This window comes from Vigna unguiculata, chromosome 5, assembly GCF_037176805.1.
Source record: "Vigna unguiculata cultivar grain cowpea cultivar isolate G323 ecotype 2 chromosome 5, ASM3717680v1, whole genome shotgun sequence".
Taxonomy (NCBI): domain Eukaryota; kingdom Viridiplantae; phylum Streptophyta; class Magnoliopsida; order Fabales; family Fabaceae; genus Vigna; species Vigna unguiculata.
The window spans coordinates 2,288,224-2,313,561 of record NC_140796.1 but is presented as its reverse complement, the minus strand read 5'-3'; the positions used below and the strand labels follow the sequence as shown (position 1 = coordinate 2,313,561).

Genomic DNA, 25,338 nt, shown 5'->3' with positions numbered 1-25,338 from the left:
GTCCAAAACAAATATTTTGAAAATCTAATTTATCATGTTAAATTGTTATTTTCCTCAGTAATATAGATATTTACCATTCTGTCTTAAATTAGATAGTATTGAACTATTATAAATTAAATTAGTGGATACATAGTCAACTTAATATAATATGTATGAAATATTTCCTTTTGAATGAATAAGAAAAAAAATTATAATATTCATACAAAAACTTTAATTCTATCCATTTTGTTTGAGTTTCATTAATGATTGAGATAATTAAATATTACTTATTTTGTTTGAACTTCATTACTAATTGAAATAATCGAACATGAATTTTATCTTAGCAATTATCAAGTGTATTTACTAAAATAGAATTTAAGATTAATATGTTACTAATTTTAAAGAGACTCTTTTTTTTCCTTTACTTGTTTTACTTCGTAAATTTAAAATCATCAATACTTTTTTTTAAGGTTAATGATATCCTAACATTGATATTTCCTTTAACAAACACTCACGTAAAATTTCTAAAATTCAAACATATCTTCAATTATATTAATAGAGCTCAAATATAATTAGCAGAATTACAATTGTTATACAAAACCGTAACTTTTTTTATTATACTAAAAATAAAATATACTAACCTGTACCAATTATTTTTCTTAAATTATTGGTAAAAAAATAGGTAAATCCAGCCGAAAAGTCGTTGATGTCTTGAGGATGGAAAATAGGAAGTTGCAACAGGCGTAGGAACTTGATTACAGATAGCTTAAAGTTGATACTGGCAAAGTACTCTAAAAAGCAGGGAACATTGTGTTTTTAGGATTATGAAAGATACAAGATAGGAACTCATCTACTGTAGCTACGCACAGCATAAAAGTAGCTAATCACCATTAATAAGGATTCTCATTTAGGTAAAGAGTTCAATCAGATGTCTGAGAAATTTCTTGCACTGAGTTAGTGATCCATCGATTCGATACGAACAAATTCGTTGTCCGTGAGATCTTTCTTGTCAATTGCATGATTGCTTTTGTCCAAATAATGACGACGATCTAATTATGAATATACATGTATCATACAACTTAATATGCACAATTACTAATATTAACTTTATATGCTAAGTCAGAGTTTACTGTTCTTCTCATCCTTTTGTTCGAGAGCTCCACCAGCAACCATATACTCTCTGAGATTAAGTTGTTGCCACAGCATTAGCATTTCATTCATTGAGAAAATAACAAAGCTAAAATAGGAAAGAAACGTGAAAGGGAGAACAACCGTATCATAATAGTGCATGAAATAAAAAAGACAAAGGCAATTGTGCCAGAATTTTCTTTCAAAAACACTTAACGGGAAACCCCAACTCAGCTCAAGAATAAATCCAGTTTTACCATCAAATATTATGCTCTTCTACCAACACCAACAATTGTTTTTCCTTTCAACGATTAATTAATGGCTGACTAATAATGTTTGCCACATCCCGTAAGTTAATGATAGTCTAATTGAGTTGCAGTTTATATAAAAATCATAAACACCACGCATACCTGAGTCTTCCACAAAGGCGTGCCAAAGCATCTGATCCAGTTCTATATGCAATATCCTCAACCTTAGCAGCATTGGCTAAAGTCATGCTATCTGCAAGTACAAACTCACATAACTCCTTTAAGGAACAAGCATCAGTCAACACAGCTGAGTGGCCACCACCAGCAGCAAGTTTCCGAACCTCCCCAACACAACTGTGATTTAGAAACTTCAATATAAAAGCCTGTGTAGTCATAAAAAAGTTTCTTCTAAGTTACAAATACGTACCAGTCAACTGGTGATGGATACCAAGCATATGTACATTTCTCATTGGCTGCCTGACCATAATTATTGTAACCCCATCCGTGAATTCGACCATCACTCATAGAGATAAGTGTGTGGGAATGTCCACACGCAACAAGTTGAACACCTTTAGGAACAACTAAAACTGGAATGTTTCGGAAAAATGTCTGTGAGTCATTAGCAACACACGAGAATAATCCAGTTTGGGGGCCAAGCCCTAGCTGCCCAGACTGACCGCCCCCCCAGGCATAAAGTGCTCCTCCTTGAGTTACAGCACACGTGTGTACACCACCACATGCCACATCCTTTATGAAAACATCATCAAGTGTAACCACTCTCCTTGGAATTAACTCTTTATCCCCATACTGGAGTGAAGAATGCCCAAGCTGGCCCATATTTCCAAGCCCCCATGTGTAACTGCAAGCTCCAAGGACAAATATAAGAAGTGAGGAAGTATTATAACAAGTAACCCAATTTAATAACTAGTTACTGGTGATACTGCTTATGCAACCCCAATGCTACCATTCAAGCAGAACAAGATCCTTGCACAGAATAGAAATTACATAACCTACAGAAAACCTTGCAAATAGAATAATAAACCTCGCCACAGATATTTTTCAAACACAACCTACTTAAACCAAGGACACTCAGAATATAATATAACAGGGTTACACGGTTGATTCCAGCTATGTATAACTCAGTCGACTTTTTCTTATAGCGAAGCCAAAGGAATAGAAACTTGCATAATAAATGCAGCATTTCCATTGCATCTTGTCTCCCGAAGTGAGATTCCCTAATGTGTCATGCGGAAAACCACAATTCTCATGCTTAAATTTATAACTATCTCCATTTAGTAAGTCCTTCAAATCACTTACACCTCGCCCTTATCAGAAATGGCTGCTGTGTGGTACTCCCCGCATGACACTCTGGCAATCTTCACAAGCTCAGGGGGTTCATCAAGAAATTTAGCATAAGAACTTAAAATACGAGCACCCTGTAGTCCTTCACAAGTAACACCACGGCCAAGTTGACCATATTCATTGTAGCCTGATTTATAAAAACAGTGAGAAAACCCTGATTAGTAGGTGGCTAGAAACCCAGTTTGCATGTGCTCATGTTTACTTTCCTACATTCAATGCTGTGTAAACTTATATGCCTCCGTCCATGTCAATCAATAAAGGTAGTCATCGACATACATTTACAAGTCATATATAAACAATATAATTTTAGAAAGAAAACTGTAAATAAAGAATGAATAATTGAGTTACCCCAGGCTTGTAGTACGCCTTCTTCAGACAAAGCAACTACATGGACAGCTCCACAAGACACTTCACGGATAATCTGCAAGTGTGATCATATAAATGATGGGAAGATAGGAAGGAAAAATGACATACAGCAAAACATAATAAAAATTCCTATTCCATCATTTAAAAATAGTATCCCCCCATGAAAGAAAAAAAGAAGAAGAAACTTTTCTTTACATTTTATAAAAATGAAATTAAATTCCAGAAGCAATTACTTCAACAAAAGAAACAGATTAAATGAAATGTAATTAAATTCCTAGCAAGGTTACAAACAAGAAATTAGGCAAAAGGGAATGTTATGAAATAATAACATTCGCAGAAGCAATTACATTAACAAAACAAACAGATTTTATTCATAGTTAAAAAAGAGACACTGAGCATGAGTATAGAAATAAGAAATAAATTATACAATAGAAAATGTTTAGAAAGGAAAAACCTAAAATCATAGTTAGGCATGACAATAAAGCATGAGTAACAAATATGCAAGAGAAAATGTATATCCAATTAACTGTCAGTGGCTGGCTGACTCTTAGGAAAAATAAGTAAATGAGAAAATGGAGCATGGAAAGTGTCCATTATAAGGTACGCTTTTCCATTGTCCTTTTCACTTCTCTCTACCTTGCATGGACAAATAGAAGTAGGTACTCAGGTCTATTTACCTCTAAATAAGGAAAGTAACAAAAAATTTAAAAAAAAATCAAATAAATAACATTATTCTTTAAGTAATGATGAACATGCACGCAAATATGTCAGTATGTGTTCAAACATATATACTTACTGTATTAGGTTCGAAGGCTCCCCAAAACAACCTTGGAAGATTTGATCCCTGGAATACAAACAGTATGTTGAAGAAGAAAATGATAGATTGTTTCACATAACATTGTATTAATCCTTTAAGAGGTATTACCTGATTTTGCCCCCACACCCAGAGCCTTCTTGTGGAGATGGTACCGTCATTCTCACGAGGTTCAGCAATGCAAGCAGAACAATGTGCTCCACAGGATACAGATTTTACAAACTCCGACTCTAATTGCTTTACTTTTTTTGGATGTTTCCTCCGCACCTCAGTTCCATCACCCAATTGACCAAAGTCATTAGCCCCTAGCATATGGGATACGTGCATTAGTCTTAGACACTAGATACTTTTATGTTTCCTCTAATTATATGTAATATGAGCCATTAAAAATAACAGACAAACAAGGACAGTTGTATAATAAAGGGGGAAACATAATCTAAAGTAAACAAATTGTTATGCATGGTGTTCCCTATTATAAATTCTTAATAAATTATCAAATGCAAGTAATTCCAATTATAACAAGGAAAGAACTGTACAGCAAAGACTGTCTCTGCTGACAGACCACATCCTATATTTGAAGTGCAATGAGAAATCTGTTAAGATGTTTTTGTCCTAGAATACGACAAGTCAGTTCCTGCAAGCACTATTCAAAGAGAACATGTCTCCCTCCCAAAAGTAGACCTACACTTTCTGTCCCTCTATTTTTAAATCCAACAACCAGCCCCTGGTTTGAGTTTTCACATAACAAAAAACCTCAAGGGTAACTGTGCACATGCAAGAAACAATACCAAAATAATTTGGGTGGTCGCTACAAAATGGAATAACTTGACTGCTTAACAAAGTACATGTCTGTTGCCAACCAATGCTACTTATTACTTTTTAGATAATTAAGGTTTTATTTAATAATTTTGGGAAAGATAAGTATTTAGTTTATATTTTGAAGATAAGTAGGAATCTTATAGATTTAAGAAGATTATCAACAAAATTTGAATAAATAAGTTATCAAGAGAGTTGGTTTTCAAATACAAAATCGAATACAAATTTCAGGCCCAATCCAAATTTGAATAAATAAGTTATCAAGAGAGTTGGTTACTTTAAATACAAAATCAAATTTTGGAAAAATATTAAACAGAAGGCTTGACAGATTTAGAAATCATCTTGAGGTAAAGGCATATTCTGGATGCTAGAGGCATTCATCATTATTTACATAAACATTTTTATTTGAGACCACCATTGTGTACTTTAATCTGGACATATATTATGAATAGTGATTGTATTATTTTCTTAGTGAAATCAAATATTGCATTCTAAATCAGGTACTAACAAAAATATTATAATCTAAGTTACGCATGCATCATTATTTACATAACATTTTTATTTGAAACCACCATTGTGATGCTAATCAAGTAGTAACAAAAATATTATAATCTAAGTTACATGTGCGGGTCAAAAGACTAGTATAACATAAAAGGAGATGCATGGGGCCTCTGAACATAGGAACGAAATTGGATTGGAGGCTTAAATTTGGGAAGGGAAGTCCCAAGAACGAGGTCACCGTTACTAATTTGGTATGGCCCTTTTCCTTTCATACCTGAGCTACCTGGTGGGAATCAATTACAAATCACTCTAGCGGTGGATCCAAAATGCAATTCTCTCCATTCAAAATCTCAACCATTCATTATATTCTATTTCCTCTCGTAAGAAATTAAAGGTTTAGATGTTTGCTGCACGATGGCTGAAGGGATAGGAGCTGGAGAAGATCCAAGTTCTGGATCCACCATTATGCCCTAACAAAGTCTACGACGGAGGGAAGGTACAAATAATTGACTACAAATTTATTTATTTCATTTCCCTTCGGATGCCTAAATAACACAAGCACAGAACAATCATAGGAATAAACCAGTCCCAACACTACAAACACCGACAGTACTTGAATGAACGCAATAATGAACAAGGAGTAAAATACACAAGATAATTAGAAGTCCTAACCCCAAGTGAAGAGTGAGCCATCGGAAGCAATTGCCGCCGTGTGCTCCCGGCCACAGGCAACATCCAACCATCGTGCATTGGTGCCAGCCGGACATCCAAATAGCTCAGGAGGCAGCTGCTTCGGAATCCTCAGCTGATCCTCCTTCCCCTTTCTACCTGTCTGCCCTGATTGATTGTATCCCCACACATAAATGGCACTCTTCCTTGGAACACTCACGGGTCGAGTCGTCCCAAAAATCGAATCAATATCCATACTCTGTCTACCTTAACCAGCAAACACCAACAAGCTCAATTGTAGATTGCAACAAATGATAACATAAACAAACAACAGCTAAGAAAAATAAAAGTTCAACGCCCGCCACCCAAAAATCTAAAATCTTAACGATTAAATCAAAGCAACGAAAAATTAAAATCAATTTGAACCCGCTATCCGTATCAAACAAGAAACTAGCAGCGGATAGAGGTATTCCCTTATGAAAACAGGTAATTATGGTAAAAATACAAAACTAGATAAGCGATTAAAAAGGGAAAAAAAGCGGGAATTTAGGGAAATGGAGTGTGAAGGAGAAGTGAGAGGATAGGGTTGGAAATCCATTGCAATTGTGAGGATAAGGGATTGAATGAGAGAGAGACAAGCGTGGGTTAGATACCTGAAAAAGAGTGAAAAAATGAGAAGGAAAGAATGAAGAATGGTTAGTCAATGGAAACGAAGAAGCGTAGAGTCAATATTAGAAGCAGTGGCGGGTATCAAACGCTTCTCTGGTTCTTCACCACCCTCACATTCACTGTATTCAATTTTTCTATATTACAATTACAATATATAATATAAAAAAATAAGTTTAAAACAATATATAATTATCAAATTACATTTCAATATATTGAAATAAAATTATTTTATTTATTTTAAATACAAGATATTCGTTCCCATCGAATCACGTGTATGCAAGATTCTAATAACACAAGGTTATTTTGTAATATAATATTTAGCTTGCTTACAACAAAGGCAAGATTTCTTCCATGGATGAAATTAATAATGTTTGACCTGTTAGGTTTCTTGATTTATGACTTGAAAGCGTTGATAACTAATGGGCCACTCTAATAATTTAATAATGTTGATTAATGATTTTGTTAAAGAAAGATGCTTAAATTAAATAAATATATATATATATATATATATAGATAAAGATTTTATTTTTTGAAAAGTGGTTTAAATCCAAAAACGATAAAGAATCTGAAGGATAAAAGAAAAAAAATATATATACATGTGTTCTTGATTTTTACTTTATTTCACTCTTTCTTAATTTTTCATACATTGTTAGCTTTCTTCGGTTCACGTAAATACAGGTTTTCTTCTCATCCTCTTCTTTCTACTTTCTTATTAAAGTCAACGACCATGTATAATTTGTAGAATGTAAGGATAAGAATGATGTCTAAGGTTTACTAATTTCATTTATACTAAATAAAAGATGCTTAATATAACAACTTTCATCTATAAATTATTAACAAATTTAGAAATGATGATAAATAAATGTTTATTTGGTGACTAGAATATTAGGAAGAAAAAGATTTAAATTTTGTAAATAATTATTAAAATATAGAAATAATAGTTCGTGAGAAAGATGAGATGTTAGGGTGGTTGGGTCCGAAAGGAAAAGACTTGAACAGGAGAAGAAATTAAAAAGAACGTAAAACCATAATAAAGTATAATAATATAATCAAAGGAACAAGTTTGTCCTTCCTGGTGTACGTTTAATCTCTGTTCATTGTCAAACAATAGATTCCATATGCAATTCGTGGGAATCGTGACAAAGGTTTTGAATTTATTGCCTCTCCTCTCTGTTCATCCTTCCAGGTAAATTGGGTTGGTTATTGATTATGCTTTTGTTTTCTCTTGTCAAACTTTATCTTCTTTCTAGTATTTGTTTTCTAAACTGTTGTGGTTGTTTCTGTATCTGATATTAGTTTAGCCTTCGTTTCTGATATTTCCCAGCATCTAATTTTTCGTCTATTTTCCTTTGTTGCGGATTAAGATTTTGTTACGCAAACATGAAGATATAAGGGGGGAACTTTGATGCAGTATGCATGCAGAATTCCAAATACTTTATTTTTTTTTTTTGCTGTTTTCTTGGTAGATCAATAGTTTGATTTTATCCCACTAATTTGCGTTGATCTTTAATCCAACGCTTCATTTACATGAAGGTAAAAACAGAACTATCTAGAGGCATTAGGAAGAAATATGACGGATGAGAGATGATTAATATTTTTCTCTCAAAATTAATGGTAATAGTTTAAGATTATTGTTTCTCCTTGTCATAGCAATCTTACTTTACGTTTACCTGTTATGTTGTAATGATATTGCAGAAACAGAAGGATCATGAGTGGGGCTTCTGAAAAGAAACTTGTGAGAATTGAGGTTACTTCTGATACTGTGTGCCCATGGTGCTTTGTTGGCAAAAAGAATTTAGATAAGGCCATAGCTGCCTCCAATAATATATACAACTTCGAGGTCCACACCCTCCTCCTGTTTGTGCATATGCGCATGAAACCAAATATGTCTGCCTTTTTCATATGTTAATATGCGGTTTAACTGAATTTCAGATAACATGGCACCCCTTTCAACTTGATCCTGATGCTCCTAAAGAAGGCATTGACAAAAGGGAGTATTATGGAAAAAAGTTTGGTTCCCAAACAGAACGGATGGAGGCTCGGATGTCAGAGGTTTATATTTGTTGATCACACTGTTATCATTGGTCTGTGTTGTCTATTTTTCATCCCAACGGAGAAGTTTGGTATTTGGCAGGTGTTCAAGAGTGTTGGTGTGGAGTATAGTTTTTCAGGACTTACGTAAGATTGATAGTGGTGTTACGTTTCATCAATGGACAAGCATCTATAAATCACTTTAAAAATGGAGTGTTCTGAAGTTTGTCTAACCTATGTTCAACTAACATGGTTTTGACAGGGGAAACACTATTGACAGCCACAGGCTTATATATTTTGCTAGACAGCAGGGTCCTGAGAAGCAACATCTTCTGGTTGAAGAACTTGCCATTGGCTATTTCACACAGGGAAAATACATTGGTGACCAGTAAGTGTTGTTATCGGTTTTGTTTGCTCAATTAATGCCACTTCATGTAATGTTCCTTTAAGCCCTTCGAAGGACATACTCTACGTACTCCATTGAAGACATGTCCATCGGAATGAGTTTCAGTAGAGCTGAAATTGAATGTTCAGCATGAAAAAAAAATGCGATGATGGGTGGTTTTTTGTGGTAGGATATAGCAGATATCGCTGGACATTTAAACTAAATGTCTTCAAATCTAGTTCCTAAGATGCCAACATAGTTAGGATTGCAATTAGCATTGCATTACTTTATTTAAAAAAAAACACAGTAATTATCATTTTCAATTTGGATGCAGTGAGTTTCTTCTTGAATCTGCTGCAGAGGTTGGTATAGTAGGAGCAGAAGAGTTTCTTAAGGATCCCAACAATGGTCTGAAGGAGGTAATGCACATATAAAAGCACACTTCTTTATGCTATTTTCAAATTCAAATCATTACTAGGATATGCATTATTGGATTTAAAATTTGAGTTATTAGGCATTGTAAGTCATAACTTCAAATGCTAAATGCATTTCCTTCTTATCGATGTTAACGTCAAACTGGTAGTGTTATATTTTTAGTCTGTGTTTAGTTTTCAGTTAATCTGTGTTCCAATGCATCTTAAGCTTAATTCAAGAGTGTAGAGTCATTACCATTTAAACGGATAACCACACAGAACCTTAGTTCTTAGGCAGACACAAAATGGCATAAATGATAATCTTACTTTACAATAACAACAAAACCTGATTTTTACTATGTGAGATAGACTAATGCTGCTCTTGCTTTCCATGACACTATTTACCTAGGTGGAGGAGGAGCTTAAAACGATTTCACGAAACATTTCAGGGGTTCCATATTATGTGGTAGGTGCTGTGTACAGTGTTAAATTCCAGCCTGTTTTTAACAGTTTCATAATGATAAAAAAATAAACAAAGTGATTCACTTATTTATCATTTGGCAGATTAATGGAAAACACAAGTTGAGTGGTGGACAAATCCCTGAAGTCTTCTTGAAAGCTTTCCAAGTTGCTACAACTTGACTTTCAGCTCTTCAGAGTTTCTATTGTACTCCATAAGGATGAAACCTTGGAAATGACAAGTTGGCCTTCAGAGTTTATAGCACTCTATCAAATGTGAAACTTCTATTGACATGCAAGAGAATGTTTATGTTTTACAATAATGTGTATATAGTGTCTTTGCCCGTGTCTTATCGGATGCAGCCATAGTAAATTGAATATCTTTGATATTTATCTGGCATTGCTCTTTAATTTTGCACCCAGTGAGAAATGCTTATGCTTGATTTGGTTGGCGAAAAATTGTAATTTCCCTTCCGTTAGCACCGTTTTGGCTGGAGAAAGATGTCACAGTAATAACATTTTATTAGCCTTTTGTTTTAATAAGAGCTTAAGGATAGTATTTTTAGCTTTGTAATCCTCCATTAATTCAAACTTATATCTTTACAACCAATAACTTTAGGTTTTGGCCTTTTCATATTTCTTGTTGACCGAAAATATTGATGAGCAACAACTTAAGGACCTCTCATTCTTCTGCTACTGACGCTGCAACCAGTGTTGACAGATTCATGTTTTTGAAATACCACATTTATACAGTTGCTTCGGAAAACAGGTCAAATCAGCGCTGAGCTTAAAAAGTGGTTTAAGCCGAACCAATCATACGAACTTTATTTAAATTAAAAGATCATTAAAAGAAAATCAGAGTACACAGAACCTATAGAAATTGTAATGTATATGATGAGTTGAGGCACAATTATTATAAACCTATTTAGCGAAAATTTTCAAAAATTTGGTTTTGCATATATAAGTTAATTTTAAAAATTAGTAATATTCCTAGGAACTAACCATATTTTCCCATGTGCAATTTGGATTAATTATCTTCTTTCTAAAGCTCATCAGTTTCATAAACCAATTAGGAAAAGAGATTCAAAAACTGAACTTATGGAGTAAACTGATAACAAACAATATAAACAAAAACTCAAAAAACAGGTAATCATTCTATTACAAGGCAAACTGTTGAAACCATTACAAAGTTCCCATCTAAAATGAAAATTTCTTTTAATCTTGGCAGTTTTGGCGAGGGCCAAAAGTATAAATATAGAAACAACTTGGATGAGATTGAACTTACATTGATGGTTAATAAAAGTTATATACTAACTATACACGATAAGCGCTTAATCTGAAGTATTCACAATGTCTATGCTTGTATTTTTCCTTTCGTCTGATGTTGGTATTATCCACGACATAAACCTTTTTAGTCAAGATTAAGTCGTTTCATCGAATACCATCTCCTACACCAAAATATAAATAAGTAAATATCACGATTCAGTACACCCCAACTTCTAGTGCAGATTTTAGCCTACAAATCTAGAATGCAAATGCTGTCCAATGCAGAAATTATTATCCAAGTGCTAGCCCTCCAGTAATGCTCAATATATATTAGATCAATATTAAAATAGCATAATCATAACAGGTTGTGTGAAAACAAAAATATTATTAGAATCAAGCTGAAACGGACAGACAAGTAAATTGACACACAAGTGATATTTCACATATAAACAATATTAATGCATGCCAGGTGGAAGTCTATGTCAGCAAAGTTAAAATAATTATTATCATGCTCAAGCATGTCTGCATTTCCAATAAATTTCGTGATTTCCAATAAATTTCACCAATGAGAGTGCTTTCAAAGGAATGTGTTCCTAGCATTACTCTATGCGGCAATTTCTCAAGCCATTCCCTCATCACAGACACCAATACTCTTTTCCCCTTTTCTGAGATAAATAAGTCAGAAATTTCAAAGGATTCAATAAGCCGCTCACCCAAATCAAGATCAGGGTCCAGAAATTGCCTAAAAAATCACGAAGCAGTGTTTTCTGTTGGACAGATACTTAACAACTGGAATCGAATGACCAACATTCATAAGTCCTGGGACATGATTGAACAGTACCCTAAAGAGTAAAACCTATGTTTTATTTCTTATTATATATTTTATTATTTATCATTTCATCACGCACTGCACAAGTACTAACCGACAATTCTTAACAAGAATCTTGGTATTTGGTAGCTTGATGTTTGCCACGCTACCATGTCAATTAGATGGTTTTTTTAATCCTAAACTTTTACCCTTCAGCAGATTTCCGATTGAAATGTTCCAATTTCCAACTATGTAACAATATGTTGGCACACAAGCTCATTTGAACGGGAAGAATTGGACCTGTTTAACAGTTTGTTGTGGAACTGGCTGGTTAAAAACATTTTGCACTCTGGAACCATACAGTTTACACATAACTAAACCAGAGACATTATCAATTTGCAGGTTTCTGGTTGAGCTGACTGGTTCAGCCTGGTTCTTAACCTACTAATTTTATATGTTCCATGATCTAATTTCTAATGAAGAGGGAAATTTCAGTAAAAAATAATTCAGAAAATACCAAGTAAACATTACCTTCCCACAAACAGGACAATTGTCACTTCTTTCCATCCACTCATAAATGCAACCAAGATGAAAATGATGAGAGCATTTTGTCACTATCTTTGGATTCTCTTCAGTGTACTCTGCAAGCAAAAATAATTGAAACAACTGTAAGAATATGATAAAGTTTCTATTGCCAATATAGTGTCCATCCTGGTGTTAACAAGTACAACCTTTTCCCTCTAACAAGGATCATACGTTTTTACAAGCACAAGTATTAATCAGAATTTAAGGATTGGCCTCCAACATTCCTGACCTAAAATATAAAGTTACATTCTAAATTCCAAGCCAATCCCAATCGATATTAACGGACTATGTTTTCTTTGAAATGGCATATAGAAACCATTGAATGAAGCATAATAATTTTCTTTAATTATTCAAAATATCAAGCTTTGATTTTTTTCCTCTTCAGAATTTACAGGACAAAAGACACACATGACAGTCTCAATATCATTTGCAACAAGTAAATCAAATAAAATACAATAGCCGAGTAAAACTATACAAATTTACAAATCAAGGAAAGTAAACCCCTAATTGTCCCTCCCTGTTTTGAGCACAGTTGAAAGCTGGATTTTAGAATATTTTAGTGGTTTCCTTATATATGATATCAGAAACAGCACGTTTCTGAGTTAAGACTTAACCTATCCTTCTTTCAGGCATGTATTAGAGAGTTGAGGCCAAAAACCATGATTTATGCCAATATCCTCCCCGTTTTGTCACTAGACCAGATCTCCAGCGGCATTTCCAGCCAGACTCTGCATTTCATCATTTTACAGATAAAGCCTTCCTTACATCATTACAGCACAATCCTCAGTTGGTCAGTTTTGTTCATATCCTAGAAAATTCAGAAAAGCTACAGCCCTCAACTCTTTCTTATCAGCATTTACATCATTCCATGTAGTTCTTTCTCTGTTTTTCATGGTCTGAAGGGAGATAGTTTAACATGATGCGTTTGTGATATTTTCAAAGAGCTCGCATTCTGTTTTCCTATATTTCAAAGAGGTTTCATTTTAAAAGTTTTAATTTCAGAGTTTGGTGGCCACAACTTCATGAACCATGGTACAGCAGTAAGATTGCTGCTTCTGACACAGACACATGAAAGTTAAACTCTGGCTATAGCCTCTATCTACAGTAGTAAGGTTATGAACTTCTACCTTTCCAAACCCTCAATGACCAGGTGTCTCATGCATTGAGCTGCACCTTTTGCTTCCTTGACTTTAGTGATAACTGACAAATGAAATTATCTGAAGACTGAATTTTAATATTCATTATATTGGTATGTTTTCATTTTATCAATGAGTAGAATAAATCATTTAATTTGTATCCATAGTTTTCAATCAAGCAGCTATCCAACTATAGCAGTTCTAAATTGAACATTCTGACTGCTATCAAGATTTTGCTACAGAGCAATATTTCATGCAAAATTGAGCCCCAGTATCGTGTGATATTCTGATGAAAATTTGTGTACAAATAAAAAAATATTCTGATGAAAATTTGTGTACAAATAAAAATCTTACCTTCAAGACACGTTGGACAGACATCCTCCACTTCCGACGATGAATAGACAACCCCAGCTCCAGTCGTTAGTTTTGCTGATGAAAGTCTCACAGAGGACTTACGATATTCCTTTGATCCATCTTCACTGGTATCATTCCATTTACCACCCAAATTTAAAGATTCTGAGTCAGCATCTACATCACCTCTTAGAGGTTCTGACTCTTCATTCAAATGACTTGAACCCTTCTCACGTCTTGACACTAATCCATCTCGCTGTGAATGGAAAAACCTGGGGTCTGAATCATAAGGCAAGGGCCTTGGAGGAGAGCGGTACATGTCAGATAGAGAATTATCAAGTGAAGCTGTAGAAGTCATAGATGCTGTGCCCTGTAAAGATGAAGGAATCGCGTGTGGTTCCCCTCTACGGAATATTGATGCATACTGAAATTTGAGGTGGATTGGCAAGACTTTTAGTATATATGAAGTACAGTTCTCGTCATTATAAATGTCTAAGACTAAAATACTGTCCACCAAATATTAATGTACTTGTCAATCAATACAATTGAATTAATAACACCAAATTCGTTAGATTAACAGATGCAGCAAAGCTTTCCTAAACAAAATTATAGGCGATTACAACTTTTTCTTAATTAATTTTTCATGGCCTTCTCACAAGCAAGTTAGCACCAGGGCTTCAAGAAAATTATCCCTTACAAATCTAACATTGATGGTTCTCATTTGTTACAATTGTTATCAAAATCATAAGCCAACACGTAAACTCAATTTACGTTCCTAAATCCATGAAATGGGTTAACTCATTTTTAAGTAAGCTTGTGTAAATTAAAAAAAGAAAAAACTCGCTCAAACAAGTGCAAGATCATGATTTTAGTGGCAGTTCTGCAAATTCCGTTGGGCAATAGTTGCCCAAAACAATGCTGGGTATGAGCATTTTTCGCTTGTGATTTATTAAAAACAGAGAACTAGGGTACTCCACTATTCTTTTGCAGTTTGGGTCTGAAATTTGCCGTTCTCTCTCATCTCCTCTCATCTGTTGATCTATCATGCAATCAGACCTGTATCTAAGCCAGTGGCATTCTTTCTCTCTTCCAACCGGACCAGGCCTGCCTCTTTTCTGTATAAGAACACTCACCAACAAGGTATTTTCATTAACTGACCCATGCATAAGAACAACCAAAATGAATTTCATGTATTTATACATTGATTCGAAATGTGGGACTTGGGAGTACATGAAATACACTGGTTTTGTTCCTTTAGTTTCTTAGTGCAATGTATTGGGGAATGTAGTTTTCTATTTTGTTTTAGGGCAAATTACATTGCCACCCCAGAGGTTTGTGAAACTACACAAACATCTCTAATTTTTTTAATTAGAGTGCTCTCCCTCGTATGGGTGGGTACGTGTTATAATGCTTTTCAAGAGCTTGAGGAGGTTAGGGCAATGTAAAAAAAAAAGTATCTGTGTAATATTTATCAGACAATTAAAGGAGGGAAGATTATGGATAGGAAAAAAGGGTGTTTCTGTAATTTTCCAAACCTCAAGAGTAATTAGAATAATTTTCTCTTTATTTTATAGGGAATTGAAATGTTGAATTATTATAGTATATTAGTTGTTGGTATTTTAATAATTTTTGTATATTTAGTAAACTATTGAAAGTTTACTTTACATGTCAAATTTTCATAGCTTCCATGAGTTTATGCAATCTCTCAATTTGGACAACCTTACAACATTTACTTTAGACCAGAAGTTTAGAAAAAATGCATATATTGAAATACATCACAATTTGTGATGTTTTGAATGATTGGGAAATCTAATCAATACTAAAAGGTTTTTCAAAATACTAAAAGAAATGACAGCAATCTCAACATATGACTTCAATTATGAGTATTCTTCACATTATATAGTCCTGAGCAACAGAACAATAAAGAGGAAGCATGTGTACAACATAATAACAAAAAACAACAGAAGCTCCTACAAATGTAAAAGGTATGTTTGCCACTTCACATGTAGAGAATTCTCAGCACAGATAGTGCATCAAGACATGACCATGAAGAAAGGTCTCTAGCTTACCAATAGCAGGTGTCAGATTATGAAGAAGGCAAAAATTCGGCCATACATACAGGCCCCTGTAGCCCATGGCAATGCCATAGCAAGCCTCCCTTCACAAATTGCCTATGGTGAAGGGTTGAAAAAACGCCACGTTGTAAAGTTATGGAGGCACAATGACGGTTATTTAACATTAAGCAATACTTCAAAATCAAACTATAGACAGAACACGCAAGACAGGGTCCAAAAGTGAATCAAAAGAAAACAAGGGAATGGAACATGAGAGGGTGTTTGGAGTTAGAAACATACCACAGTCAAAAAGTTCTGCAGGAAGCAACTGAGACACATACAGTTCCTATATACAGGACTGTTTGGATTCATATAATCTTCAAAATCATCAACATTAAAACAGCAACAAACTGATCCCATTGTTTCAGCTTCAATATTCCTCTCTCTTTCAACTTAAAAATTTTTCACTCCTCAACTCAAAGATCATCAAAACATTGATGCTGCTACATGTAAAAGAGTCCCCAACAGCACTAAACAAGACTAATGACTATCCTTCCATTAATAAATAAAGGAGAGAGGATTCTAAGCTCGCAGAAGTACAATTGCCTCCGCAAACCAGTACCCTCCCTCTTCTGTTCAGATGATCTGTTCAATGGATGAGCAAGCTCTGATTCTCTTGGTCACCTGAAACATACATAGAAATTGCATAAATATCACTGAAACCAAAACCATTTGGGAAGGGCAAAGTACAAGCTTCTAGTCATGCAATTGGCAAATCAAAATAACAGATTTTTCTATAGGCCTGAATTGAGCAATACAATTCAACTAATGTTGATGCCCCCAATCCAAAGCATTACACACGCAAAACATCATTGAAAAAATACGTACAATAAAACTTAGAGAACACCAAAAAAGTGTACAGCAACTATGAGTGCTTCAAGGAAAAGCTATAATCTATTTGCAATATTCCTTCAACTTTTGGCAAAAATGATTGGTTACTTCACTGGTAACCAGTTAGTCGTGCTAATACATCAACTAGCAGAAGGATCAACTTCCGTTTCAGCTCAAATATCGCAATCACTGCTTTCACTATTTAGACGATATCATACACACAAAGAAGCAAACCACGCCCTCCATCCTAGAAATTGAAAAGTCAACAAGATAAAAATACAACAATCACATGCATCAATTGTCAAAAGAAACACCGGAGTCCCCCACACAAGAAAAAAAAAATCAACCCAAAAAAACACCCAAATTGACAATCCCATAGAAGAAAAACCGAAAAAAGAAATACCCATTTGCGATTCTCAAATAAGAAGAAAATCAAACTATCAAAAAGCAAGAAGGGCATGCGAGGAAAAGGATAAATGTTAAATTTCCGAAAACAAAAACAAAAATAAAACACCTGAGAGAGAATTTTGAATGAAATTGTTATTGGGGGAAGAATATAAGGTGCGATACAAATAAAGCTATAGAAGATTGAAATTTTGGTGAAGTTGAAAATCTGGTTTCATAAAAGGGGGTTTTGGAGTTTTGGGAAAAATTGCTAGAACGAATCACCAGATTAGTTCTTGCTTTCTCTGTTTCTCTCTCTCTCTTCTAATGTCCCATCTTTGTGTGGGTGAGTGGGTAGAGGAATCTATAACCCTTCAAAACTTTTCCAAAAGTCTAGCATGAAGCACAAAGTAGTGATTCACCGACAAACCGCCATTTATAACCGTGAGATACCATAATCAAAAATTGAATGGCTGGGATTAGTGTTAGTGAAAACCCTGGAATGTTTGGGTATTTGTAAATGTTTACGCTTTAATTCATGTTTGTGTATTTGTAAATGTTTGTGTCAAAAGCTTAGGTTAAGGATCTTCTTTCATATATATCATAATCTTTTTTATAAGCCAAATAATATTATTAATGCCTCCATTTCAATTACAAGTTCAGTGTTTGCAAATGTTGATGTAATAATTTGTGATTAATTTTAAAATAAATAGTGAATATGTTTTTCTATAAAGAAAAAAAACACTAAAAAAACTACATACGAAGGACAGTGACTCTTCTGTTTATGATTAAAATAGAATATTTGTACCAAATTCATTCATTGAGACAAGTTGCATATCTGATGTTCTTATACTCCAAGTAGAAGCATATGGTAATGTGGGATATAGTTGTACCTTATAGAGGGAAAATATATGCAAAAAGATATAATTATTAACTAATACTAGTGTAAACACAGGCGCTATCGCGCCTGTGTGTACGTATTTTTTGAATTATATTAATAATTGATGATATTGTAATGTTATTAATTTAAAATAAAATAAAAGTATATTTATAAAAAATAAAATAAAATGTACGGAGAAAATAAGAGAAAAATAACTGTTGATGAATAGTAAGAGAAAAAAAGAAAAAGGAGATAAGTAAATAATTTTATAAAAACTTGTAAAAGTAACCGTTAATTTTTAAAAATTTAATAAATAATTAAATTATAAAGGGTAAAGTTGGAATTATGAAATGTGGACACAAAAGAGGGAATCCCCTTTATATATAGTTATAGATTAAATTTTACTAAAATTATTAAAGATGCAATGATTTATATAAATTGTAACATCCCATTTAATAGTTTTTCACGCTATCAAATAAAATATTATATTATGATCAAGTTTAGCAAATAGTAAGAATAACAGTCATATATAAGTATATACAGCTGGTACAGTCATCCAAAAATAGCCATATAAATCCCTGGTGACAAGGGTGGATATATAAGAAAAAGGCCTAACTACACGTCTCAAGACTACACAGAGTCTGGCCCAAAACTATCACAGCATTCAAGTAAAAGATCAACTCCTGCTCAGAAGAGGGGTGTCATCATCTGGATTTGGCTCTGCTCACACCAACTGTAGGTGATCATCATTACAAAGGAGAACATACAAGGACAAGCAAACATAAACAAGAAGGGTAAGCTAACTGAAATAAGAAAAAATGATACAATTCACAGTATAAATATCATTCATAACACATAGCTCAATTGTATAATTCTAGACTCGATATCCGGATTGTGTAAGCGACATTGGAACTCTTAGTGGCTTGCACCTGTAACGGTTCCCAAACTCTGCAGAGTCTGGACACAAGGGGTTATCACCCGACCGTTCTCAGGGTAAGTCTCCTTCGCTTCAAGTCCAAAGACTAGGGCCTCCTACTACTCCTCACGACATAATCCATTCTGCTCTATCCGAGCATGAATGATTATTAGAGTTTCAGGATACCAACCCATATGGATTCCTCACGTCCTTACACACTAACAAGTTCACCTTAATTTCCCTTAAAATTCTATTCCGATCACAACTCCTCACAATTCATACTCATCCAATTTCATCACACAATACATTAATAATGACGTTTCAAGCATATAAGATACTAATTGCACAAAACCACCTTAAAATGTACAATATCACACTTTAAAACAAAAACTGAAGTACCCCACTGCAGTAGCTCTCGCTCAAGCTAGACAATCTAGCCTAGGCGAGAGACCATCTCACTTAGGCGAGTCAGTATCGCCTGAGCGAGACTCTAACAGTGACAAAAATTTAATTGGACAAACTCTATTATTTGTGTATTTTTCTTGTACAAATAGTAGTAATTTATAGGTAAGAGGGAGTAGAATATGGATAAATTGTAGTAAATATGATTAAATAAAATAGTAATTGATAATAAAGTTTAAAGTGTTATCCATTATTCACTCGGTTTATATGGACATCATAAAAATCAGAGCTTCAAGCTAATAGTCCTTGTTTACCAGAGGCAACATCTTTTCCTCGTACAAATAATAGTATTTATAAATAAAAGAAAGTAGAATATAAGTAAACTATAATAAATCTGATTAAATAAAATAGTAATTAGTAATAAAGTTTAAACTGTTATAATCCACACATTGCATTTACCCATAAAATAATACACCATAAAAGGAATTATTACATACTTCCAACATAATTATATATTCGTTTTTACATAAAACTCATTATTCTAAAAATTATCACCACAAAAATATGATATTCAATAATTATATGTTATTTTTAAATAAAAATATATTAAAAAAGAAAAAAATTTATAATATATGGGATAAAATTAAAACTCATGTAAATCAACAAAACATACTTATATTTTTACAAACCAAACCAAACCTATTTGATCAAGCTTAATATAGTCATAAAGTTTCTCAAACTAAATAAATTATTTCTTAAAACTCATTCTAGACTAGCACATTTATTTTCGTCTTGAAAAATATTTAAGATCAAAGAGTATTTTTCATCAAGTTATATAACATCGTGGATCAATTATAGATTCTTATAAGGAATTCACTATCAATTGTATTAATATTTTATTTAATGTTCATTAATAAAAGTTAAAAAAATAATAATAATAAAATAGCTATATTGTAACGTCCCATTTAATCATTAAGCGAAATTAAAGGAAGACGTCACACAATATAAGTACAGTAGCGTAGTCCTGGAGTCTTTAACACCACCCCGACAAAACTCGGGCACACCACGATGCCAAAGGAAAGCTGAATAACTGTTTAACTAAAAGTTTACAATCTAATAACCATGAATACATGGCCATAGCCCTAAAGAAAGCATGAAGGAAAGAAGTATAAGATCCATCCCAGCTGGCTAAGTAGCGGGATCATCATTCCCTTGTTGACCACGAGAACCTCGCCCATCTGCTCCCATCAATCAAATTGATGATCATCGCAAGGAAGAACAGCCACATACAACACAACCATACAACGAAACGGGTAAGCTAGAGCCAACAACATAATCATCATACAGTCAAATATATTTTCATCATCTCATATCCATATAACAACCAAGCATGTTATGACTCTTCATTCAATACATTACGACTCGACTCGACTCATCCGGATATGTATAACTTGGTCGGATTCAGCGGATGCTTGCACTTGTGGTGGATACCTCTGCTCGACCCTGAGCTGCTCGATCCTGAGCTATGTGTTACAAGTGTTACGATGAATCAAATCTCCCTCACCACAAGGTTAGCCCTTACTGGATTTCAGGCCTCCTGCTACTCTCACCACAGGAGTCAGTCCGCTCTAGGTGAGACTAACTGGCTCCTCAGAGTGTCAGGATGCAACCTTACCTTGAATCCTTACCTAGTTATACAGATGGGGCACCACCATGGACACCCACTAACAGGGCCATGGAATTACGTCCCGACCACTGAAGCGCAGCCCCGGAGGTCTCACCTAGAGACCCCAAGGAATTACACGCTGACACGGACCAACATTCATAGAACAACAGTAGGAGAACAGCAAAATCATGTTTACAATTCCATACCCATCCATGAGATTTATTCCTCATACGCATCACATTTTGAATCCATACATCTGATCATCACCATCCCATGATTCTAGGGTCTCATCTCATGTCAATATCATGTTCCTTTAGTTTCAAACCACACATGCATCTCATATGCCAAGTTCCCACAACACTCATCATTCATCATTTATGAATCATGTCACGCATACATAGCAATCCATCATATATATAGGCACATACGCCTCGACATACAAGCATACCCGAGCAATTTCCACTCATCCCATCACATAGTAGTACAATAGAATACACTTCAGCCACCAAAAGACATAAAAACCCCAAACTGATCGCGTCCTCGCTCAGGCCGTCGCTCAGGCTGAGGAGTCTCGCCCAGGCGAGAGTCTCTCGCTCAGGCGAGTCCTCTCCGCCTAGGCGAGAGTTCGCGAATTTGGAACAGGGGCCTCCCCACGTTCTCGCTTAGGCGAGACTTGCCTCGCCTGGGCGAGACGCTCGCTTGCTCGAAATTGAGCGAGTCGCCTAGGCGACCATCTGTGCGAGAAGGCCAAGGCGAGCCTCTGCTCGCCTCGCCTGGGCGAGACGTGCTCGCCTGGGCGAGTTTAACAGTCCCCGCCATTGCCATGCTTGTAAAAGACGTATTTTGCACCAACCAACAACACACCAACCATTTCAAGCGATCTCCACAACATACAGGTCAAGAATCATAAAGTGTACCGCAAAACAGTTTATAAACACAGCCATAGTGAGGTTCTAGCTTCCCGTACCTGGACAAGCTAGCTGAAACCTCGACACCCCAAACCGTGGAGGACGAACAGCTTCTAGGAATGGACTCGAACCTGGAAAACAACGTGAGAATGGGTCAGTTCAGAACCCTAACAACAACTTACGAAAAACAGACCAAGGAAAGGAAACTACGAGTCCGAGAGCACTTACGTGAGCTAAGAACGGCCAAACGGAAGGTGGACTGTCAACACGGTGGAACCCTAACGGAGAAAGTGCGGCTGCGGCTCTAAGCGCCAAGGTAGGAGAAATCTGAAAAGTGGGGAACTAGGTCAGACTCGGGTGGCTTTATCTTTTGGGCCAGCCCTAAGGCCCAATAGTTCAAGGGCAGCCCTTAAAGCTTTAGGGCAGAAAAATAAGGTGGATTTTCATGGGCCTTACATATATTTTAATATTGTTAAAAATTAAAATATAATTAAACATAAAAAAATTTAAAGTAATAGAAAAATCAATAAAAAAGAATGTTAAACATCTAACAAGGAAAACAAACAAAATTTGAAGGACCACATAGGCACAAAATTTTCCATAAAAAAAGTGTAATATTTGAATCACAGAGGAATTGTTTTTGTAGAACTTAAAAATTGTACATTTGAAACGTTTGAAGCCTTCGCATCTCAACTCTTAAAACATCAAAAATACTTATTTTGTATGAAAGAGTTATTGCTTATAGATTTCCAAAAATATTTTTATTTTTAAAAATTTTACTATACATATTTATATATATTTTAATTAATAGACTTAATTATTCTAATTTTCTGTATAAAAATAATATACCGATCATTTGTAACTAATAAACTCGTAAACCCTATTGGAGATTAGAGAAAAGAAAACGCAAGTTAAATTATAAATTGAAAACAAAAAGACGAAAATAACAATTAAACCATGTCTTTGATGAATAAATTAAACAAAAAAATATTTAAAAAATAAATATATTTTAAACACTTAATTTAATAATTTTTAATATAAAATTTACTTTAAAAAGTACTTAAATGGATGAAATAATTATAATTAAATAATGCTAAGAATTACTTTCATCCTTATTTGAAAGCACTTATAATTAATTCATATTTTAAAAAAGTTGAATAGGTTAGTTAGTTGTACTTATATGTCTATAGCGTAACAACTAAAAGAATGCTGTAAAAAATAAAATACTGAAGAATAGCTTATAACTAGAGAAAAAATTAATGTAAGATTTTTTTTTCTATGTTGTGCTTCACTTTACCTTTTTCAAAAAAGGAAAAGAAAACACACACCTTATCTTGACGGTCCCACTGACCCACCACCATCAATGATCGAAGAAGAAAAAATGTCTATACCCAATACGAAAATTATATTAAGACTTTTATTTTTTAACTATTTTTTTTTTTTTTACATAATTTAGTGTGATGTTAGAGAACAAAGGACGAAAGTAAAAAAATAAACTCAACGTACATCATTGTCCTATCCATTATTTGATGTTAATCAATAAGTTAAAGTATTGATCGAAATTAATAAAAATATTGTGTGTAGCAAGAAGCTTTAAAATATAACCATGGGTGTGGGTATTGATTAGGCACTGAGTTGAATCTGTGGTAAGAAATGTAAAAATGTTTGCGAAATGTTTTGGTGAGTCAAGTTCATCTGGGAGAGAATATCCAACAGTAATAGAAGAGTTATGTCGTCATTTTTCTCTTGCTGATATTCGAAAATCAACCAACAATTTTGATGATAACAGAGTAATTGGACATGGAACATGTTGTAAGGTATTCAAAGGTTGTCTCCGACATAATGATGGTTCTTATTACCCAGTCGCGGTGAAGCGATTTCATTGGGAATACAGTGAAGGGTTTAAAAGAGAAGTGGAGTTACTGTGTCAGCTTCATCACCCTAATTGTGTGTCTATTGTAGGATTTTGCAAGCACAAAACAGAGAGTATTGTTGTGTACGAGTACATGTCCAATGGATCTCTGGAACAACACCTGGGAAGTGAGGTTAGAGAAGCACTGCCATGGAAAAAAAGGTTAGAGATTTGCGTAGGAGCAGCGCGTGGACTACACTACCTTCATTCAGGACTGAAGCGCACCATCATTCACCATGACATCAGACCTAGTAAAATTCTTTTGGACGACAACATGCACCCAAAACTCTCAGGTTTCAGCCTTAGCCTACTGGGAGCACATTTCAAGGAAAAGCCAAAACCAATAAAAACGGATTTTGCAGGTAATTGTTCCATAACTATGTTATTGTAACGTAATCTATCTTATAACTATATGCTGCTACACAATGATTACCAGATTTATTGAGCTTACTTACTAACTCACTACAACGAATTTCGCATATAGGTACTTATGGCTACGTACCTATGGAGTACTTACGGGACGGTACAGTCACAGATAAATGTGATGTTTACGCATTTGGTGTTGTTCTGCTAGAAGTTGTGATCGGAAGTCTATTTTTTCTTATACAAACAGAACTATTGGGGAAGTGTGTTGAGGAGAATATTGATCCGAAAATCAAAGGAGAGATAGCAGCAGAGTGTTGGCAAGTGTTTATAGATATAGCCTTGAGATGCATAAAGAATGAAGCTGATGAACGACCAGCAATGGGTGAAGTGGAGGTGGAACTTGAGCGTGCTCTATTGTTGCAGCAACAAGCAGATCTCACAAACATTGATATGAATTATACCTTATTGTCCAAAACCATTATTATCCCAAAATCAGAGGGACAAATTAATTATTTCATTGGCCAAAAACAAGAACAGGAATCCAATACAGTGACTTAGAAGCCATGTTACTTGTGTCTTTTAGTGAGCTTTTGTAGTAGTCAAGTATAATTAAGATATATATACTTTTGTAACTTTCCTTGTTGTTAAGAATTTTGATGAATGCGATTGTATATTATGGTGTTAGGTTGAATGCGGATTGGTTAATAAATTTAATAAATTTGGATTCTTTGAATTTTTTTGGTGTTATTTCTCTATTTTATCTCCATAATACATTTTTGGTGTTGTTTTTTTATTATATTTTCATAATATATTAATTATCACTAATTTTAATATTTTAAAATATATTAGAAAAATATTTAAAATGTCAAGTATATTTTTAATGCTTAATATAAAACAGCACAAAAAATCTAGTAAAAAATTTGGATTCTTATATAAACAGAAGATATATAAAGGGTTGAATAATAAAAAAAGG

General features: G+C 34.3%; 4 protein-coding genes across 8 annotated transcripts; 2 read left to right on the top strand and 2 right to left on the bottom strand.

Annotated features, from left to right (window-relative positions):
* Positions 1–704: 704 nt before the first annotated feature.
* LOC114185217 (Regulator of chromosome condensation (RCC1) family protein) lies at positions 705–6,691 on the bottom strand. Of its 2 annotated transcripts, none has more exons than XM_028072826.2 (9): positions 6,537–6,691; positions 5,887–6,150; positions 4,009–4,202; positions 3,880–3,927; positions 3,066–3,138; positions 2,673–2,844; positions 1,783–2,214; positions 1,518–1,709; positions 705–1,159 (listed from the first exon to the last, which is right to left on the bottom strand). In XM_028072826.2, exons 2-9 carry the CDS (start codon positions 6,137–6,139, stop codon positions 1,099–1,101), a joined length of 1,425 nt encoding a protein of 474 aa, XP_027928627.1. In that variant the 5' UTR covers positions 6,140–6,150; positions 6,537–6,691; the 3' UTR covers positions 705–1,098. The 2 variants fall into 2 exon arrangements, with proteins under 2 accessions (XP_027928627.1, XP_027928628.1); XM_028072827.2 differs by having other exon boundaries at positions 5,887–6,146; positions 6,537–6,672.
* Positions 6,692–7,467: 776 nt separating this feature from the next.
* On the top strand, positions 7,468–10,231 carry LOC114183806 (uncharacterized). 3 transcript variants are annotated; one of them, XM_028070952.2, is made up of 9 exons: positions 7,468–7,738; positions 8,086–8,166; positions 8,248–8,392; positions 8,485–8,604; positions 8,687–8,730; positions 8,846–8,971; positions 9,303–9,387; positions 9,791–9,847; positions 9,946–10,231. In XM_028070952.2, exons 3-9 carry the CDS (start codon positions 8,261–8,263, stop codon positions 10,021–10,023), a joined length of 642 nt encoding a protein of 213 aa, XP_027926753.1. In that variant the 5' UTR covers positions 7,468–7,738; positions 8,086–8,166; positions 8,248–8,260; the 3' UTR covers positions 10,024–10,231. The 3 variants fall into 3 exon arrangements, with proteins under 3 accessions (XP_027926753.1, XP_027926752.1, XP_027926754.1); XM_028070953.2 differs by lacking the exon at positions 7,468–7,738 and adding an exon at positions 7,763–7,962; XM_028070951.2 differs by lacking the exon at positions 8,086–8,166.
* A 733-nt stretch (positions 10,232–10,964) lies between these two features.
* LOC114184909 (E3 ubiquitin-protein ligase At3g02290-like) lies at positions 10,965–17,839 on the bottom strand. 2 transcript variants are annotated; one of them, XM_028072302.2, is made up of 5 exons: positions 17,601–17,839; positions 16,341–16,724; positions 13,990–14,410; positions 12,446–12,555; positions 10,965–11,288 (listed from the first exon to the last, which is right to left on the bottom strand). In XM_028072302.2, exons 2-5 carry the CDS (start codon positions 16,458–16,460, stop codon positions 11,262–11,264), a joined length of 678 nt encoding a protein of 225 aa, XP_027928103.2. In that variant the 5' UTR covers positions 16,461–16,724; positions 17,601–17,839; the 3' UTR covers positions 10,965–11,261. The 2 variants fall into 2 exon arrangements, with proteins under 2 accessions (XP_027928103.2, XP_027928102.2); XM_028072301.2 differs by having other exon boundaries at positions 17,446–17,768.
* A 5,838-nt stretch (positions 17,840–23,677) lies between these two features.
* Positions 23,678–25,049, top strand: LOC114184193 (receptor-like protein kinase FERONIA). The gene is made up of 2 exons (XM_028071465.2): positions 23,678–24,361; positions 24,484–25,049. The coding sequence occupies exons 1-2, from the start codon at positions 23,749–23,751 to the stop codon at positions 24,921–24,923; spliced, it is 1,053 nt and encodes a 350-aa protein (XP_027927266.2). The 5' UTR covers positions 23,678–23,748; the 3' UTR covers positions 24,924–25,049.
* Positions 25,050–25,338: the final 289 nt, after the last annotated feature.